This window comes from Pseudorca crassidens, chromosome 8 (assembly GCF_039906515.1).
Source record: "Pseudorca crassidens isolate mPseCra1 chromosome 8, mPseCra1.hap1, whole genome shotgun sequence".
Lineage (NCBI taxonomy): Eukaryota > Metazoa > Chordata > Mammalia > Artiodactyla > Delphinidae > Pseudorca > Pseudorca crassidens.
In genome coordinates this window covers 101600989-101620731 of record NC_090303.1, presented here as the reverse complement: position 1 = coordinate 101620731, position 19743 = coordinate 101600989, and the positions used below count along the sequence as shown (strand labels likewise).

The window sequence follows — 19743 nt, the reverse complement described above, 5'->3', positions numbered from 1 at the left end:
CCCCTTCAGGCTGGCCCCTGTGTCCCATGTCTGCCCCCAGCATGCTGTAAGCACTTCTTATTTTCTGGTGCAACAAAACCGTCCCACCTCATCTTGTGCTTTCCCGGCCACAGTCCCTGAATCAGCCATTTCTCCAAAGAGCCCTTGTTACTTTCAGTGGTGAAAAGTATTTAGAAATAAGATCCAAAGTGTGTTCATTGCAACGGAGATGTCATGGCTTCTAAGCCTTCTTGGCAGACGTACTAGAAATACGCTTACGTACAGGAGAGTAGTTGGATTAGATAAAGAAGGTGTATCCACACAGTGGAGTATTAGATAGCTGTAAAAAAATGATATCTTTGAGGTGATATATGGCAAAAGACATGAACAGACAATTCTCAAGAGACATGGAGATGGTCCTTCAACAGTACAGTGAGCACTTAGGCATCAGTAGACAGCCTGTCCCTAAACCCAGATTGTAGGATTCACCTATATTTTCCTCTAGTATCTGTTATGGCTTAATTTAACTCTTGTGTTCCAGAACGTTTTCATCACCCCAAACAGAAACCTCATACCAGTAGCTGTCACTCTCCACCCAGCTCCTGGCTCATCTGCTTTCTGTCTCTGTAGATTTGCCTGTTCTGGACTTTTCATATAAATGGAATCATACAAAATGTGGCCTTCTGTGTCTTACTTCTCTCACCCAGCATATCATTTTGAAGATTTACCCACGTTGTAGCATGTGTCAGTACCTCGTTCCTTTTTGTGGCTGAATAATAGTCCATTGCAAGGATAGACCAGGTTTTGTTTATCCATTCATATGTTGGTAGACATCTGGGTTGTTTCCACCTTTTGGCTACTGTAAGTAGTACTGCTGTGGACATTCACGTGTACACGTTTTTTGTTTGAACACCTGTCTTCAGTTCTTTTGGGTAGATACCTAGGAGTGGAATTGCTGGGTCCTCTGGTAATCCTCTGTTTAACTTAATGAGGAATGGTGAAACTGGTTTCCACGGTGCTGCGCCATTTTACATTCCCACCAGCAATGTATGAGGGTTTTCATTTCTCCACCTCCCCTCCAGCACCTGTTACTTTCCATTTGTTGTTGTTATTATTATTGCCATCCTAGTGGATGTGACGTGGCATCTCATTGTGGTTTTGATTTGTTGTTCCCTAATGACATTGAGCATCTTTTCATGTACATATTGGCCATTTGTATATATGTCTTCTCGGGAAAAATGTCTATTCGTTTTTTAAGTGCATTTTTTTTTTTAAAGAAGGTGTTGGGGGTAGGAGTTTATTCATTAATTTATTTATTATTCAGCTGTGTTGGGTCTTCGTTTCTGTGCGAGGGCTTTCTCCAGTTGCGGCGAGCGGGGGCCACTCTTCATCGCGGTGTGCGGGCCTCTCACTATCGTGGCCTCTGTTGTTGCGGAGCACAGGCTCCAGATGCGCGGGCTCAGTAGTTGTGGCTCGCAGGCTCAGTAGTTGTGGTGCACGGGCCTAGTTGCTCCGCGGCATGTGGGATCCTCCCAGACCAGGGCTCGAACCTGTGTCCCCTGCATTGGCAGGTGGACTCTCAACCAGTGCGCCACCAGGGAAGCCCCAGGTGCATTGTTTTTTCTGTTGTTGAGTTGTAGGAGTTCTTTATATATTCTGGATACTAGGCACTTATCAGATATATAATTTGCAGACATTTTTTCTCTTTCTGGGGGTTGTCTTTTCACTCCCTTAATAGTGTCCTTTGATGTACAAAAATGTCTAATTTTGATGACAGCAAGTTTTTGATGACCACAAATACTTAATGTTCTGCTCCTCAGTACCTGGCCCATGGAGACACTCAGACTTGTTGACATGAAGGATGGGGACAGGTCACTGGTTCCGAGGAATGAACCTCTCCTGGGAGGATGAGAGACCAGGACAGGCCGATGGACAAGGGGACTGTCTCACTGCCACCACGTCAGGAAAGGCTGGCTCAGGGTCTAACAGCCCCTAGGGAGGGGAGAGAAAAGACAGAAAATTCTCTGGAACATCTTTTTTTTTTTTTTTTTTTTAAGGAAAGAATGAGTTTTTAATATCTTTATTGGAGTATAATTGCTTTACAATGGTGTGTCAGTTTCTGCTTTATAACAAAGTGAATCAGTTATACATATACATATATCCCCATCTCTCTTCCCTCTTGTGTCTCCCTCCCTCCCACCCTCCCTATCCCACCCCTCTAGGTGGTCACAAAGCACCGAGCTGATCTCCTCGTGCTATGCAGCAGCTTCCCACTAGCTATCTATTTTACGTTTGGTAGTGTATATATATCCATGCCACTCTCTCGCCCTGTCACAGCTCACCCTTTCCCCTCCCCATATCCTCAAGTCCATTCTCTAGTAGGTCTGTGTCTTTATTCCTGTCTTACCCCTAGGTTCTTCATGACATTTTTTTATTCTTAAATTCCATATATATGTGTTAGCATACGGTATTTGTCTTTCTCTTTCTGACTTACTTCACTCTGTATGACAGACTCTAGGTCTATCCACCTCATTACAAATAGCTCAATTTTGTTTCTTTTTATGGCTGAGTAATATTGCATTGTATATATGTGCCACATCTTCTTTATCCATTCATCCGATGATGGACACTGTATCAGGGTATATGCCCAGTAGTGAGATTGCTGCGTCATATGGTAGTTCTATTTGTAGTTTTTTAAGCAACCTCCATACTGGAACATCCATTTCTGCGTTTCATCTTCTGACCCTCAGGAAGTCCTCCTGCTTGACTGCAGTGAGTCTAGTGTCTTCCCAGCATTTCTCTCCAGAGGAGACGGCTGAAAGACCTCCTTTTCTGGCTCACGGGCCTCTCTCCATGAGGAGAACCTTTCACCCTCTTCCTCACCCTCTGACCCTCCGAGGACCCTCGACCAGCCCCAAGTCACCTAAAGGCCGGGACGCTGGGTTCTAGAACATTGGTGAATCAGCCAATTCTCTTAGATCGTCCCTGAAGGAAGGTTGGGATAAAATGAGAGCCGATGGCGTGGGAGGGGCTGCTGGTTCCAACAGTGTTCCTCGACTTTTTTTTTTTTAAGCATTTGCTAAAGCAGTTTAGCAATTGAGAATGTGCTTTGCTGATTTTTTTCTACTGTAGACACTAATCACCATTTACTAGAGTTTTTGTTGTTTGTGTTTTGTTTTCTCCCTTTTACATTTTGGTTTTCAGTGAAGTAGTTCAATCACGTGGTTAAAAAAAAAAAAATCAAGCAATACAAAATGATCCAGTACTGAAAGGTCCCTGCCCCACTCCTCCAAAACCCAAAAGGGACTTCTTTACATTATGTAGCTCTTCAACTATTGTACAACTTGTCAGGGATAAACCTTGCATGTGGTCTTATCACAGTACTCACTCCCCACATCTTCCTCAATTTCCCTCCGTTCTCCTTTTTTTTAAAAATCCATCAACCTTTTCTTTTGATCATCTCCTGCAGCGTCTTTTTAGCATCCTTTAATCCCCCCCTTACAATTTTAATAAACACAAATACCACATACTATTCATGTGCCGTATGCATCTGTGCTTTATATATATAAAAAGAAGATGTTCCCTCCCGCCCCCAGGAACCCATTTTCACCCTCTTAGGGACAGTATCGCCCCCATGGCAAATGGTGCCTTACGCAGAATTTGAGGTGAGTGATGTCAGTGAGTATGGTAACAGCTGATTCCTTTGGGATAAAGCCAATCTGAATTAGCAAACGATCTGCATTATAGAATATCTTTATTATGTTTCGTCAGCCTCAGGAAATGAACGGGCTACAGAAGTTAACTTTCCAGATATCGGAAACGTAAGCTTTTAAGCACCCAAACATGCGTCTTTTCAAGTGTGAGGTGCGTCATGCATTTTGCGGTTTTCTTATTCAGGAGATACTAAGTATAATTTCACTCTTTATAGATGATCTAGGGTCCTTCCCAGATTGCCCTATGATGGGCGTCCAGCCACCGCTGAGATGTGAAGATCGTTTGTAGACTCAGGGACGGAAGGACTTGGGAGTGGTCTCTCCTACTGCGAGCCTCCTTCCACGTACCGGCTGCGTGGTCTGCAGCAGTGTTTTGCCTTGAATAGCACCCAGGCTCTCCTCCCTCGAAGTTTGCTGCTAAGATGCCGGGGTTCTTTGTGTGTATGGTTGAAAAGAGTAAATGATTAGGAGGAAAGTCCCTGGGCTCTTCATTCGAGAAATGCAGTGCTTGGGCTTTGAGTGTTTGGGCTCAAGAGCAGGGTTCTGTCCCAGTACCTCCGACTCAGTCGAGACCTGGAAGAGGAGCTGCCAACACGTGGTTCTCCCAGTTCAAGTCCAAGTGCCCCGCCCTCTGCCCGATGCAGGGCCCAGGCAGAAAGCCCCGCCCCAGCCGCCGGGGGAGGGGAGGCAGCTTCAGAACCGGGCTCTCCAGGTGATGCCCTCTGAGGCACACGGGGCCCTCTCCGGGCTGCTTTAAGGTCCCGATGATGCCGTCTGTGTGTAAGATGCTCTGCAGCTGACAGGGTATTTTTCCTAATTTATCTTGTTTGATTCCCAAAAACCTCTGTAAAACGGGCTCAGGCTGTGTTATGATCTCTTCGATGGGAGAAATGTGGAAGAATAAACGACGTAGCTCAGAATCGCATGCCGATAACTGAACCTGTATCGCTTTGAGGTGCTGTGTCTGACTCAAGTCTTTTAAACCTTTCAGGGCGTCATCTTGTTGGAGAATATATTTCACCGTTCAAAAGGAACAGATCACAGACACATTTCAACTCAGGCTGGTGGTTCTAAACTGGTGGTTTCCAAAGGATGAAACTGCCAAAGTAGTTGGGGTTCTCCTGGGAGCCCTGGATTCCAGAAAATGGAGACGGTGCTTGGTTGCCCGGGAGATGAGGGCCCAAGTGGACCACACTCGGGCTTCCCGCCAGGTCTGTGAGTTCACGGGTCTCCACCCTTGCCAAGGGTTTTGCACATTCCTCTGGCCCTCTGGCCTTTCTAAGACATAACTTAGAGGGAGAAGGAAACAGAAAAGCCAGACGCTCAGCCTCTAGACCCTTTGGATCTAGTGTTTGAAAGCCCTTGCTCTGTGGCCTTGAGTCTGGGGTTCCCCCTGGGGCCACCTGAAAGCTAGAGTCGGGAGCAGATCTCATCAGCTCTTGTCTTTGTCACCTTCAGAGCCCTTGGCCTGGCGAGAGACCCCAGGGACTGCAGGGCCCACGAGAAGAGATTAAATGAGGTTACCACTGGGTCCTTCCATGGGGCACATGATGCCCCTGAAGATTTCAGGGATAGCGGGGGATCCCATACTTTTGGGGTGCTGCACTTTGGCATGCTAGAAATAATTATTGCCATTGGTTTTCGCTTTTTCTGTACTTTCCTGTATTTTGAAAATTAAGATACCCCCATTGTCACTGGGTTTAGATGTCACTGGTATGAGTTGAACTCTTCAAGCCGAGGTGGTTCATCTTTGCCCAAAAAATCACCCTCTTGTCACTCAAAGCGCCTGTCACTGGCGTTCCCGAGGGAGCCAGGAGGCGTGCATGACCTGGAAGGGGGCCGCTGGTGTGGAGGAGGGGCGTGGGTGCCTGCGTCGGTTGGGGACTGTCACCCTCGGAGCCACGGCCTCATAAACAGCTCTGGGGAAGAGGAAAGGAAGCCCCAAGGAGGTGACACATGATCTCGCTCAGAGTCAAGTGCCACGGTGACCTTTAGAACTTTCCATGAAATCCAACACGGTATTTTGCAACCAGCAGGAGAGCACCAGCAAATCTGCGCTGGCGGGCGCGCAGCCCCCCTCTGCTCCGAGCACCGCCCCCCAGGCCTCTTACATAATGGCGTTTTGTTTGGCTTGCGGCCTTTCAGGGGTCTGGTACTGTTCAGGTACCGTCACATGATCTGTAAAGGGGACTGAGTGCATTTGCAGTGGATGTGTCTTCATTTCCTTTTCCAACATCCCAACCCAGAAGAGGCAGCCTGGGGTCCTAAATGCCACTGGATGGGGGACCGGCCGACCCGGGCTGCCAGCGCAGCCCCGCCACTGGCTCCCGGGGGATCTTGGGCAAATCGTTTTGCTTCTCTGAACCTCCGTTGCTTTTGCTTCTTAAACTGAACAGTGAGGGCTGGCCTCCCTACCTCACAGCCTGGTTGAGATGAACCAAGGAAAGTGCTTTGGGAAGAGCCTGGAAACTCAGTACACACGGAAGGCCCTGGTCTCCACCGGGACGCACCCTCCTGCCGCCAGCCCTGCTCTGCCGCCTGGTTCTGCCTCCTCAGGCCGGCAGCCCTGGACGCGGGGGCGCAGTTGAGGGGTGTGTCTGGAGCCGGGGGTGAGAAGTGGGGAAGGTCTGCACTGGGTCTCAGCCGCTTCTCTCTCATCCAGGCCTCTGGTCACCATCTTGGTGAGATTCTTTGCAGCAGCGCATAACCTAGCACTCAGAGAGGCTTCCGTGACAAGGGAGGTTTGGCCCTTTACATTTTTTCATTACTATTACTTTTATTATTATATGAAAACTGGAAATCCAGAGGCGGGGTGGACTTCAAGGAGGATTGCTCCTTGGGGTGTTTCGTGGGCCGCCCAGCCTGGGCTTCTGATGGGAGGACAGTGGGCCTATCTCCACGGCCACTGGGTCCTCGGCCATCAGGGCCTCCTGCTGCACATGCTGGGGACGGGGCGGGTGGAGGGACCAGCAGATGCTGGGCATCAACTGTGTCCGCACAGACAGATAACAAGTCCGGGGGTCTAGCAGGAAGCCAGCGATAGCCTCCTGGCTCAGTGCCTGTCCCCCACCCCGTGCTGTGAGAACAGGCCTCCGGATCACCACCCAACAGCTGCCAACGGTTGAACTGGTTTACCCGCATCTGGGGTCACCAGGGCCTCCGGGAGAAACGCAGCACGCCACGCAGAGGCAGTGGGCCGTTCCGTTCTTGCATCTGAAGCGGCGGTGAGCGGACACCTGTCTGCAGCCCCCTCAGCACCCCTGCTTCCCCCGCTTCGCGCACCCCCGGCAGGCCCATCTCATAGACAGTCACCTCCACACCTGGCTCTTGACCAGGATGTAGTATCCAGATGTGCAGAGGCCAACACACCTGGTAAAATCCGAAAGATCGGGTACCTGGACCCATTCCCCATCGTCATGCTGTGGGCCTGAGCCCAGAAGATACCCCTTAGGGTCAGTGCAAAGCTTTGGCTGATGGAGGGCAGGGGAGCCATTGGCACAGCCTCCCTGGGCTCCTGGACGGTCAGACACAGGATACGCTGCCCCCAAGGTAACCAGAGAGCGCAGAGCACGGCCCACGTCTGGCCTACCTGCCTGTTTGTGAGCCACCTCTAACGAGTCGTTCAGAAAGTACTGATTGTGTTTCTCCCATCAGGTCAGATCCCCGCTGTCAGGGAGCTTTCCGTCTGGCTGGGGAGAAAAGAAACACAAAATGAAACAAGCTCACAGCACACAGTGTCTCCAGGAAGTATTCTTCAATACCATTTCATTTCTCGAGTTCTCCAGGGTGGTCTTATAGTTGAAAACCCAGAAGAAGAACAAAAACGAAATGCAATTGGAGTTCCCTAAACTTCCGCCGCTCCCCAGATCCTGTAGACCTAGTGTCGAGGCAGTGATCTGGGAAGCCTTGTTCCCTCAGCCTGGGGAAAAGTGCTAAGACATAAAGGCTTCTGCTGCCCCCACTACCTATTCCAGGCTTCCGGGTGTAGCGGCCGCCAGGAGAGTGATCTGTAAAGTAGGCTCCAGAAATACATTTTGAAACACCGCTCCATCTTGGGAGCCACTAGTTCCTTCTTTTTCAGCTCTTCCCTTAAAAAAAAAAAAAGAAATCCCCAAGTGTGGAAAGCATTCCATGAGGACGTATTCCTGCCAGCTGAATCATAGCTGCGTGAAGGAGTTTCACCTCTTGTTCATTTGGGACCATCAGCTGGTAGAAGCCGCGAAGAAGGGGTGGTTAGTCCTCCTGAGAGCGGCCACTGCCCCCAGCCCGTTGGTCAGACGCGCTGAAGGAAGTGTCCTCGGTCACTCAGCCTGCAACACGAGTGTCGCCTCGCCCCGTGCACCTGCACGCATCTCAGTGGTACAAAGGCGTTGTCCCAAGTTACGGAATTTCAGGCATGTGTGAATTGAACAGAGAGACCCAGTGGTAAGAGGGCCGATTGTAAAATGCCTGGGAATTTGGCAAGCCCGTCTGTGCCCGTCGGTGCCCTGAAATGGACCAAGGTTGGAGTGTTTGCCCCACAGAAAGTGGCGGGCCCTACGAATCAGTCCTACCTCTCCCTGCCCCACCCCCCAGCGGGGTACCTGTTCAGGACTTCCCACACGCAGCTGCGTCTCCACTCCTGAAGTCCACTGTCACCTATAGCCTTCTTCTCTGCTCTTGGGTGAAGCTGACCCCGGGAAGAACATTTTGAGTGAGGTCAAAAGCACACGTCGGTGTCTCTTTGGAGCCTTGTGTCCACCGTTAAGGTCATCATGTCGTCTCGTAGCTTGTCTTAGAGCTGCACTTAACCTCACCTCCTTCCATCCAAATCTTCCCAGGATCCACCCTGTGGGACAGAGAACTGCTCTGCGCCCAAAACGACGTTTTGCTCCATCAGGCCACCTCCACCGTGTCCTTTCAGAATATCCTGTTACCATCTCAGTAACAGAACAGTGACCCCAAATGACCTAGGTAGTTCTTTTCTTCACCCTGCCTGAGCTGCCACGTCCTTACTCCCCTCTACGAAGGCACTGAATGTTCCTGTTGAATGAATCCTTAGCGTGTGGAGCCCACAGCTGGGCAGCGGCAGTGAACTCCAGCCCCTCAGAGAGTTATTCAACTTCAAATAAAATGGTGTTAATAATACCTGCCCCCCAGGTTTGTGGGAAGGATGAAATAAAATCATAATTGTGAGGTGACCAGCACTTCACCTGGCATATGGTAGGCACGACACAAATGGGATCTCTTATTTTCCTAATTACAATATAGTTCTTAGAGGACAAGAATGTCTTTGAATTATTCATAGCACTAATCCCCTCCATCAACAACTCTCCTGCACATTTGGTAGAGGTTTAATAAGTACTTGATGAGTGAACAGCCGTAGAAACTGTGTACAGCACCGTCAGACATGCCCAGGTTGCTGTTTATTTCCCACACGAATTTAAACTCATTCTCTTTTAGTCGCTGGACTTTGAAATGTTATCCTTTCTTCCTACTTTATCATAAAGTCCAAGAATCTTGCGTCGGCTTAGACAAAGCCTTTCATTTTCCTTTTAATCGAACATGGTCCTTTCTTACTGGAATCCTTGTTTCGCGATTTTTCCTAAGGAAGTTCTGCTTTGTTTTACTTTATTTTTAAATCAGGAGAATATTTCCATTTCTGTTAAGAGCTGAACTGATTTTTTAAAAAGAGGAATTCTAAATATGAAAGTCCAACACCTACCTTCTTAGACTTTTTCAGAGCTTAATCACAGTAAATTTGGGCTCCCTTTTTTTTTTTTTTTTTTTTGGTTTCACCAGGCCTTAGTTGCGATACGCCGGCTCCTTAGTCGTGGCACGTGAACTCTTAGTTGCAGCGTGCATGTGGGATCTAGTTCCCCCGATCAGGGATCGAACCCGGGCCCCCTGCCTTGGGAGCGCGGAGTCTTATCCACTGCGCCACCAGGGAAGTTCCTGGCCTACCATTTGTCACACAGATATAATCCACTAGTATACTGGAGGACCCAAGTGGAGGTGGGTTTTGTGACTTGTTTTGGAAAACTGGGTTCATCCACAGGCTCAGTGGGTGGTGGCCTGGCCTCTCTCCTTTTCTCTGGACCTGCCAACACTCAAGGCCAACTCAAGCTCTCCTTTCCAAGCAGGACCATGCGATTGCCTCTCTGTCCACCTGTGCTGATGACACTTGTCCATGCTGGCCACTGGCCATTGATCACATACCGCTATTTTATGTAGTTAGTATTAGTAGAGCAGTTTATCTTTGTCTTTCCAAGTCGTTTTCAAATTCCTTGAGGGCATGACACATTTCCTTTGTTTGTTCATGCATCCTGCCTACAAAGATTTGATCACTGGATCTCCATCAGTCCCAGCAGAAAGAAAAGTCATGGCAAACGGCCATTAGGCGTTCAGACTTCTGGAAGGAGACGAAATCCTAATATGAGCAGGTCTCGTCTTGGTTTAGAGGGGAAACTGGGGCCGGAGACCAGGAGTAACTTTCTCAAGGTCACAAAGCCAATTAGTGGCGGATTTCCGTAACTTCCCTTTAGTCTAGTGAAGATATCAGCAAAAGAAATTGAAAATTTTCTCCCGTATCTTTTTTTTTTTTAATTTTGTTTTTAGTTGCAAAACACATACATACTAGAAGGTTTTTCTTTTATTAGATCAGGGGTTTGGCTTAGGATTCAAGGAGGTTAGAATTCCAGTCCTGGTTCGGCCACTAGTTACAAGACTTTGGGCAAGTCACACCCCCTTCCTGAGCCTCAGTTTCCCCATCTGTCACCGAAAGGGGGTTGGATTTGATCCCCTCTAAAATCTCTTTGGGTTCTGTCATTCTGCAATTCTTAGCAAGTCCAGGGCTCAAGAGCCTCCCGTTGAATTCCAGGGGACCCCATGTCCCCTCCTTAAAGGTGGTCTTGCGTCTTTCACCTCAAGGAGCGACGAGCTGAAGTCGATCCAGCGACTTCCAGCCCAGGGACCTGTGGCTTCTCCGGCAAGAAGCAGCCGGAGCCTGCTGACCCCGGGGAGCCCTGGAACACATGAATCAAAATAGTTGTGTGATGTCATGTCATGATGGGAATGTGCTCTGGCCAATTGGTGCCAAGAATTGTCTGGACGGGCTAGTTTCCTTTTACAGTCTTTTTAAAGAGACATCTGCAGACCTGCACATGACCGGCAGGCCTGCCCTCCTTTCGCCTATTTCGTCTTCCCCCCCTTTTTAATTTTAAGGAGGAAAAAGCCCTGAGCGTCTGAGTGCGTGGCAGACCTTAATGACATAAACAGACCCACGGCGAGGCCCTGCGTGTGCTTCCAGGAGCTTCTTGCCTACTTAAGGGCAGCAGCCGCTCTGGCTGCGGGGCTGGAGGTGCAGAGGTGAAGACAGCCGAGTGTCCCTCGGGGAGGAAGCCCTGCGGTGGGACCGCCTGGCCTGTCCCACGGCTGCTAGCCCCGAGGGTGGCCCCTCCTGCGTTTGCTGGAGACCCCGGCCAGGACACCTGGCCTCCCGGGCTGGGGCTTGAGCGCGCGCAGCATCTCTGAGCTCTCGGGGCCCACACCTGCCGGCTGATGCAGCGCCTCTCCTGGCCCCTGGCCACCTGAGGCTGACGCTGCTCCAGCGCGTCCTGGCATGCTCACCTGTCCCCGCTCCTGTGGCCACAGATCCTCATGAAGCGGTTCGGCAGCCTCAGGGGGAACAAGAAACACAAGGACCCAAACCGCAGCACCGCGCGGCGGCAGTCGGAGCCCCATGGCCTTTTTGGTAGGACACTGCCCTTTGCCCAGTTCTCTGCGGGTCCCCCGGGCGTGCGTGTGCATGTGCGTGTGTGTGTGTGTGTGTGTGTGTGTGTGTGTGTGCGCGCGCGCGAGCGCACGCGTGCGCACAGCCTCCTAAGTGACAGCTGCGTGAGGATGTAATTGCTAGGCAGTAGCCAGAGAGACAGATTGATAAGTGTGTCCTTATGGACGGCCCTGCTGCTCATGAACTGCCCAACGGTGCTTTTCCTGAGGCTGTTTTCTCTAACTTGCCCTAATGAGGTTAGTGATCAATTGGACTGTCATTCATTTAGGCAAAACCAGAGGCCTGGGGAGAAGTAAGAATGGATTGGAACTGTTATTTGCAGCTGTTAAGAATGAAATGTGCGTGTATAGAGAAAACTAGTGCTGGGGGTCAGGGAGAAGGAGTTCCTCTGCCCCCCTTTGCCCCATAGGTGTGTAATCAGGCAGGTCAAGGGTTAACTGGGGGGGGGAAGACCGCCTGCCTGATTTGCATCCCCTGGGAGAGAAGCCTGCTCTGTGGTCTCCCTGGCTTCTGGGACCTTCTACAGCTTCTCCCAGTACAGGGGGTTGGGACCTGTGTGGCTGGAATGTGGGATGAAGCGCCTGCAACTCAGTATTTCCAGCGACCTGTGGGTTTGCCGGGGGGGGGGGGGGGGGGGGGGAGGTGCCTTTCCCTGGCTGGAGTCAGGCAGGGAGATTCCAAAGCATTCGGAGCTTCCCGGGGGCCTGGCTGGGGCCTGCGCACCCAGAGTGAGGTGGTAAGCCTTAAGAATCGGAGTTCACCTGCCCTGGACACTACTGCTTGTATGACGTGGGATATTCCTAAACACTCAGTTGTAAGACGGAATAACAGGGCCCTGCTCACACAGCCCGGTGGGAGCAAAGATGGGGAAAGTTGTCGGGTGCAGTAGATTGTGTCCCTTGAGTAGAATGCGACATGGTACCTGGCAAAAAAATACTCGTTATGTGTAGTAGGGAAATGGCTTTGACAAAACATCTGGGCAGTATGTGAAAACTAGAATACAGGCATACCTCATTTCATTGCGTTTTTTTTTTACAAATTGAAGGTTTGTGGCAACCCTGTGTGGTCAGATGATGAGTAGCATTTTTTTAGCAATAAAGTATTTTTAATTAAGGGATGTACATTGTTTTTTAGACATAATGCTATTTTATTGCACACTTAGTAGGCTACATTATAGTGGAAACATTACTCGTCTATGCACTGGGAAACTGAAAAAATTCGCGTGGTTCCCTTTTTTGCGATACTCGCTTGATTGCCGTGGGTTGGAAACCGAACGTGCACGATCTCCAAGGTAATGCCTGTAGTAAGAAAAGAAAAAGGTAAATATGAAACTTGCCGACTACTTCTGGAATTACTTCTGGAAGCCTCTAGTGGACCTAGTGTGATGGTGATGACCCCGGGGAAGACAAGCAAAGGAGACAGCAGCCCTGGAATTCAGGAAGTTTCCTTGTGAAGGAACTAGAGAGTAATATCTAATCGCATTGCGTGCAGAGGTGAATTTCTGGAGGAACACGATGCCTGGCCTGACTGGGTGGGGGATGACAGACTCCCTGGACTTAATTAGATGTGGTTTTTAAAGGAGACTCTTCTTTTAAATAATAAAGTAATAAACATTCATTTACTATAGAATTAAATCCAAACCTGTTATTTAACTGAAAGTCTGTTTTTGCTGATGGGCACAGGTGGGCCCATCGTTAAAAGCCTGTTCTTCGCCAGTGGTTTCTCCCCTTGTGTTTAAAATCTGACCGTCATCCTGTCTCCTCTGCTTCTGAAATCAAAAATAATATTTGCATGTCGACCAGGTTTCACAAGTGCTCACATGCAAATGCCCAGCTCTGACCGCAGGGTCAGAAAAATCAGAGCTGCTTCCAGAACCTTCCTCTGGGATTTGGGAAGCAGCCCAAGTATCCTGATTTTCCTTTTGTGGGGATCCCAGTGGGAGAGCAGTCCAGAGCCGGGGCAGATGGCAGGTGCCGGCTCCTCAGTCAGTGCTGGCCATGGATACGCCGAGTGAAGAAAGCCTGAGACTGTGGACCGAGCATCCTCCCGGTCCCAGCCTGCCACCTACACCTTCCCCACCGGCAAGACCCGTATAACCATCCCTCTCTAAAACCATCCCCATTGCCTATTCGGTGACCTCCGGGACCGGGACAGGGACCATGCCCCCAAAGCAGCGTTCCATCCGTCCTTCTGACCCCGACGCCTCCAAGCATCACAGGCTCTCACTACAGAATCGCTGGCTATGGAATGGATTGAAACGGGGTCACTCCAAGGTTATTCCTGGTTCTCCAGCAGCATTGTTTGAGTTTTTTGTTTTTTGTTTTCTAATTCCCTTCCAGTATCTCTCTCTCCTTCCTGCAGTTATTCCTGTAGCCAGAAGTATTTCAGAGAAGGCCTCTTCTTCCCCCTAAGAAAGCTTCCATGAGGGTTGTAAGAATGTCTGTCTTTTACTCATTCTCCATCTTCCCCAAAACAAGCGAACGTAGGTCGTCGGCGTGATTCCACGTGCTCTTTGGCCTCTTCTGTGGCCCTGTCAGTTTTTTCCGGGAACCACTCCCTGTATCCTCTGCTCCAGTTCAAGGTGGAGCCATTCCTCACGCACGTGCACGCACACACACGCACACACGCACACGCACGCACACACAGCTGTCCCTGTAGCCACTTGAGCAGCCAGAACTTCCACGAGAGGGAACCAAGGCCTGGCAGATCGGCAGTTACTGAGCCCACTTATGTTTGCTTGCGGCTGGCATTTTTGTTTGGAAGTCGTGGCTCTGGCTGGAACCTTGAACACTTCAAGCCTTGTGATAAAATGCCCTGGAAAGTTCTGATTCACGAAGAGCTTGTCCCTTTCAGCCCCAGAGCTTAGCGCCCGCCCAGCTCCCCCTCCAAAGCTAAGAAAAGCACGTCCCACCGCAGGTGAATGTGCGCCGTGGGGTAGACCAGTGACGATCTGAACTTACGCCTTTCCTTTCAGCCTCTTGGGTCAACAGAGATCCAGATTATGTGAACAGAGAGCACGTGGCAATAGTAATAAAAATGTAAAAGGAAGATTAGGAAAGGATTTTGCTAATCAGATAACAGAATTGACTGTAGCAGCTTTTCTGCCCTTTGCAGTTGGAGGCGAGTAATTAAACAAAAGCTACCTGGAGTCTTAAGAGATCCCTTCTGAGGGCCGGCGCTAGAGCCGGGAAGCCAGCGGGTGTGTCAGGACGGTGGCGCTCTCTCCCCAAGCTGCCGGGGTCCAGGTGACACTGGAGACCAGAGCCTGTGGCGAATCTTGTTTTGCGTGGAGCCTCATCCTGGGGATGAATGCACAACCACTTCTGGAGCAAAACCCCAGAGTTCCTCCCGCCCAGCGTCACCCGTCACCCCAGCACTGCCTGTCCCAGTCTGTTGTCCCCTGTTGATGCCAGCGGAGCCCTCGGTTGGCTGTGCCACTGGGGCAAGCGTGGCTCGTTCTTTGCCTTAAGCAGCGGGCAAGGCTGTTGTCCGTCCTGCCTACCGCACTGTGTCCCCCACCCCGGGGTCCTCTGCTCCCTGCCCGGCCCCTCATGGTCTCCGTGCTGCTTCTAGATGCCCACCTGCCTGCCTGGCTCCTGGTGTCCAGATTGGGGTGGACTTGAGAGATCCCAGTATTCATTCAGTCACTCGTTTGAATATATGTATTTAGCTTTTTATGATGGAAAATTTCAAGCATACGGAGAAATAGGGAGAATGGAGTAATGGTACCCATCTTCAGACTCAGCAATGAGAAACACTCTGCCAGTCCCACCAGTGTCTGAGCTGCTCTGTGCCAGCACTGCGGGCACAGACACCAGTCTGCCCTCCCAGGGCAAACCACTGAGGTGGTTTTCTAAATTGTGGTGAAATAGACAGAACGTAAGATTTACCATCTTATTTTTAAGTGTACAGCTCACTGGCGTGCAGTACATTCACACTGCAGAGCAGCCGTCACCACCTGCATCTCCAGAATTGTCCAGCGTCCCCAGCCGAACCTCCGCACCCGTTGAACAACAACTGTCCGTTCTGTCTGCCCCCCAGCCCCGCCCCCCCCCAACTTCCTGCCTCTGTGGACCAACTAACTGCTCCAGGTTCCTCGTACGCGTGGAATCACCCGGTATTCCTCCTCTGTGTCTGGCTTGTTCGACAGCCAAGCGGGTTTTCGTTTGCGACGCCGGGCGGTGGTGAGCCCAGTGAGGAAGAGGCGGGACGAGAAGTTGGCCGGCTGGGCGGAGGGCTTGAGTGACAGGAGGGGTGGGCCATGCAGACCTCTGTGGTACGTCCTTCCAGACAGATGGGAGGCTCAGGCCCTGCGGAGGGAGACCCCTGGGGTGGTCCAGGAGCGCCAAGGGCCCAGTTTGTCTGGCCAGGAAGCAGAGCAAAACACTCAGCGGGAGGACAGGCACAGAGGCTGGTTTACTCACCGTCTCGTGGGCACAGGGCGTGAGATGAAGCCCGTGGGGGTCTCGAGAAGAGCACTGCTGGGCTCTGGGGGCTGGAGACTTGCCCAGGGCCACAGCATCGCGAGGGCAGCACTGGGACTGGAGCCCGTGCCCCACCCCCTCCGCAGGCCCCGTGCCTACCCAGAGCCGCCAACCCCGGCTCCCATTCTCTCTGTGCCCACGCAGAAAACTCTGGAGAGGCAGCACCTCGTTTGCAAGGAGTGGGGATTTCAGAGTCCATAGCGTCAGAGGCAGAAGCACTTGGGGTCAGAGCAGAGCGTTCACCGGTGCTCCTAGGAGGAGCGGTCATCCGGGCTAGAAATCGAATGAGGCCCGGCTCCCCACCCCGCGTCCATCCCGTCCTCAGCCGAGCTCGAGGAGCTCATCGTTCCTCTGCCCTGTTTTCCTCTGTGCGGCCGCCACCAAACGCTGCGCGGCGGGTCCTGGACCAGCCCCCGGTAGATGACAGGTGGAAGGAGGGGCCCAGGCAAGGGCTTCCCGGGAAAGTCTCAGTTAAGCACTTCCGGATTCATCCTCTCCCGGAGGACGCCCTGGATCACCGGCGAGTCAGCCGGTCACCACCTGGCAGGCAGGCAGCCGGGCTGTGGCTCTTGGGTCCCTTCTTCCTCGTCCTGCCCCCAGCAGGACAGACGAGGACCGTTCTCGCCACAAGGTGGCCCGATGGTGGTGGAAACGGTGAGTGAAGCGAGTGCTCACGGGCTGCCAGCAGGAAGCGTGGTTTGGGGAGCTGCTTTCCCTGGGGGGATCCCGGTTCCGAACAGAGAGCCTTGACCCCGGACACGGTGTGTCTGTGATACCAGGACTGAGGATGTCTGAACGTGTCTGAAGATGGTAGGACACGATCGCAGAGCCTGGTGGAATGATAGAGAAATAAGGGAGAAAGAAGGTTGGTGAGAGGGGGTGGACCTCGCATAGTGACCCTGGAAAGTAATGGAGATGCCTCAGGGCCGGAAAGCCTGGCTGGGGTCGTCACTGCCGCTCGTCACCCAGACCCTCCCAGCGGGACCTGGACGAGGGTGGGCCTAAGGACCCAGGGACCTCGGCACCCAAGAAGGCATCGGCTGGGGCTTCCAGCGTCCAGACCAGATTGAGAACCTGGGGCATTTAAGGAGAAGGTGCATTCTGTCGTCAGGTCATAATTTGTCTTTAATGATTGAGAAGGAAAATGTGCACGGTCCAAATCCTCTGGAGAACCCGAGCGCCAAGATGCTTCGGGTACTGCTGCTGCCCGTGGCCCTGGCACTGCTGGCCTCTGCAGGTGACTCCTGATCGTGGCGGTGGTCCAGGGTGTAACCCCCAGGAGGGAGCGTGTCCCCTCCCAGGGAGGCCCCCAATCAGACCTGTGCACGGCCTGTGGAGTCCAGGGTGACTGGCACCCCGGAGCCACGTGCTGCAGTGTGGGTGGGCCTGCAGTGAACCCAGGGTGGAGGCGCGGCGCACACCTGGGGCTCCAGGGCCAAGGGCGCTGCTGAGATGAAGAGGTGGACGTGGCTCAAGGCAGATTCAGGGAGAGTTTTGGTGACTCAGATATAACTAAAATGCTTTGCTGAGAGAGGGAACGAGAATCAGCTAATACTCGTGATTTCACAAATGCACAGCAAATGAGTGATCAAACCGCGGGCGCTCAGCCTAGCCTGCATTCAGCCTTCCTGTGGCTTTCACGTCTGTAATCCGAATACCAAAGCCAAGACCTTTCCTCCTAGAGACGTTCAGCTTTGCTGGGGACCCGAGGCCGAAAGAAGCAGAGGGCGAGACCCTGACTGCTGAATCCTCAGGCCTGGGGGCGCTTGTCTCCCTCTGTGCTCGGCACTCAGGAGAGGGGAGGCCTTGGGAGATCATTCAGATGTGTGTGCGCTTCTGCGAGGGTTTCTGAGAAATCCTCTGTTAGCGTCAAATGCGTGCTTTTCCTTGCAGCAATTCTGTTGACAAATGATCCACTGTGTATATATATTGGGAAGCCGTTTCATGTCTGCCAGTACAGAGCAAAGAAAGAAAAAGAAAAGGCCTGGTATAGATGTTGGGGAGGTGTATTTTTTTTTTATTTAATTTAATTTATTTTTTTATACAGCAGGTTCTTAGTAGTTATCCATTTTATACATATTAGTGGGAGGTGTATCTTTAAATGTAGGTTTTATTGTTATTCAGGCGCGGTGAGGCCGACAGATCAGGAGAGGACGCCACACAACAGGCAGCTGGTTACTCCCAGTTCCCAAGAGGACGCGGGCACGGCAGCCCCGCAGGGAAGCCCCAGGGTCCATCAGGGACAGAAGGAGCGAGGGGAGAGCAGGCAAGGGGCTTCCCGGGAAAGTCTCAGTGAAGCACTTCCGGATTCATCCTCTCCCAGGAACCTTTACTGTGGTCTCCATGGGAAAGGCAAGGTCAGTCAGAGTAAGCAGGTGTAGGATGGGCTAGTTTGGATTTCAGCAGGCGCTGGGGTCCCTAGTTGTCTAGTACCTGCCCCTGGGATGGTCAGGCAGGGGGATAGTACCTCCTGGACTCTGTAAGAACCAGCTGACAGGGTGCTCCCCAGTATGGGCTGTGGACCGGTTTGTTTGCAGATGAAAGGCCACTCCCTGTGAGCACCGGCTCACCCTGGCAGTGGCGGGCTCTCCCCAGTCAGCGAGGCCCCACGTGCCAGAGCGTCAAGACTACAGAAAATGAGAACGTGCAGTCGATACAAGATGCTACTCCCTTGGTTCTCACTTCTGTAACTTTTTTTTTTTTAATTGGAATAGAGTTGATTTACAGTGTGTGTTAGTTTCAGGTGTACAGCAAAGTGAATCAGTTATACATATACACGTATCCACTCTTTTTAGATTCTTTTCCCATATAGGTCATTGCAGAGTATTGAGTAGAGTTCCCTGTGCTGTACAGTAAGTCCTTATTAGTTATCTGTTGTATATATAGTAGTGTGTGTGTCAGTCCCAATCTCCCAGTTTATCCCTCCCCCCCCACCCCCGTGTAACCGTGTTTTTCTACATCTGTGCCTCTATTTGTTTTATAGATAAATTCATTTGTACCCTTTTTTAGATTCCACATTAAGCGATATCATATGATATTGTCTTTCTTGCTCTGACTTACTTCACTCAGTTCGATCATCTCTGGGTCCACTCATGTTGATGCAAATGGCATTATTTCATTCTTTTTAATGTCTGAGTAATATTCCAGTGTGTGTGTGTGTGTGTGTGTGTGTGTGTATGCCACGTCGTCTTTATCCAGTCCTCTGTTGATGGACATTTATGTTACTTCCGTGTCGTGGCAGTTGGCTTTAACTTCTAAGTGTTTGCAACTCCACTGGGTAGCGATCTGCCTGCCTTGAGAGTCCAGTCTCCAGCACAGAAGGGAGGAGGGGCTGGTGTCCCCAAATCCAGACGCCCTGGACTCCTGGGCCTGACGTGCCCAGCAGCTCAGGCATCTGAGGAGCAAGGTGAAGGGCTGTCTGTGCCCGACGGGTCTCCTTCAGGTCCTCCATCCCATCTCCAGGCCTCAGAAAATGCCTGTGAGTGACGGCACACCAGCCCGTGGGGGCCGCCTTCACCCCATTGGTCATCAGCCCTATTCCACGAACCAACCACGTGCCCGCTCTTAGTGTGGCCAGTGGACGTGTGAGGAGTGGGTTCTGAAAACACACGTGGCCGGGGATGCTTTAAGCCACTTTTACATGGAGTCTGGGAGTTGCCTAATTGTGGCTTAATTTCTGGATAAATAAGGTGATGGGAAGGTGTGGCCAGACCAACATAAGGGCCCGTTGGGGATACGGCATCACCTGTGGGCCCTCAGGAGGCGCATGGGTCGCTCCACGTCAGGGTTTCCTTGG

At 51.4% G+C, this 19743-nt stretch overlaps 1 protein-coding gene across 10 annotated transcripts in view; it reads left to right on the top strand.

The window, feature by feature from the left end:
- The window catches only part of PRKAG2 (protein kinase AMP-activated non-catalytic subunit gamma 2), a 276835-nt gene that overhangs the window by 106940 nt on the left and 150152 nt on the right, over positions 1–19743 (top strand). The window contains exon 1 of one of the 10 annotated variants that reach the window (XM_067747501.1): positions 11131–11424. The exons of the other annotated variants lie outside the window; for them this stretch is intronic. Within the exon in view, the coding sequence (XP_067603602.1) occupies positions 11331–11424 (94 nt within the window). The 5' untranslated portion in view covers positions 11131–11330. Of the gene's footprint in view, positions 1–11130; positions 11425–19743 lie in introns of those variants that run through there. 10 annotated transcript variants of the gene reach the window in all.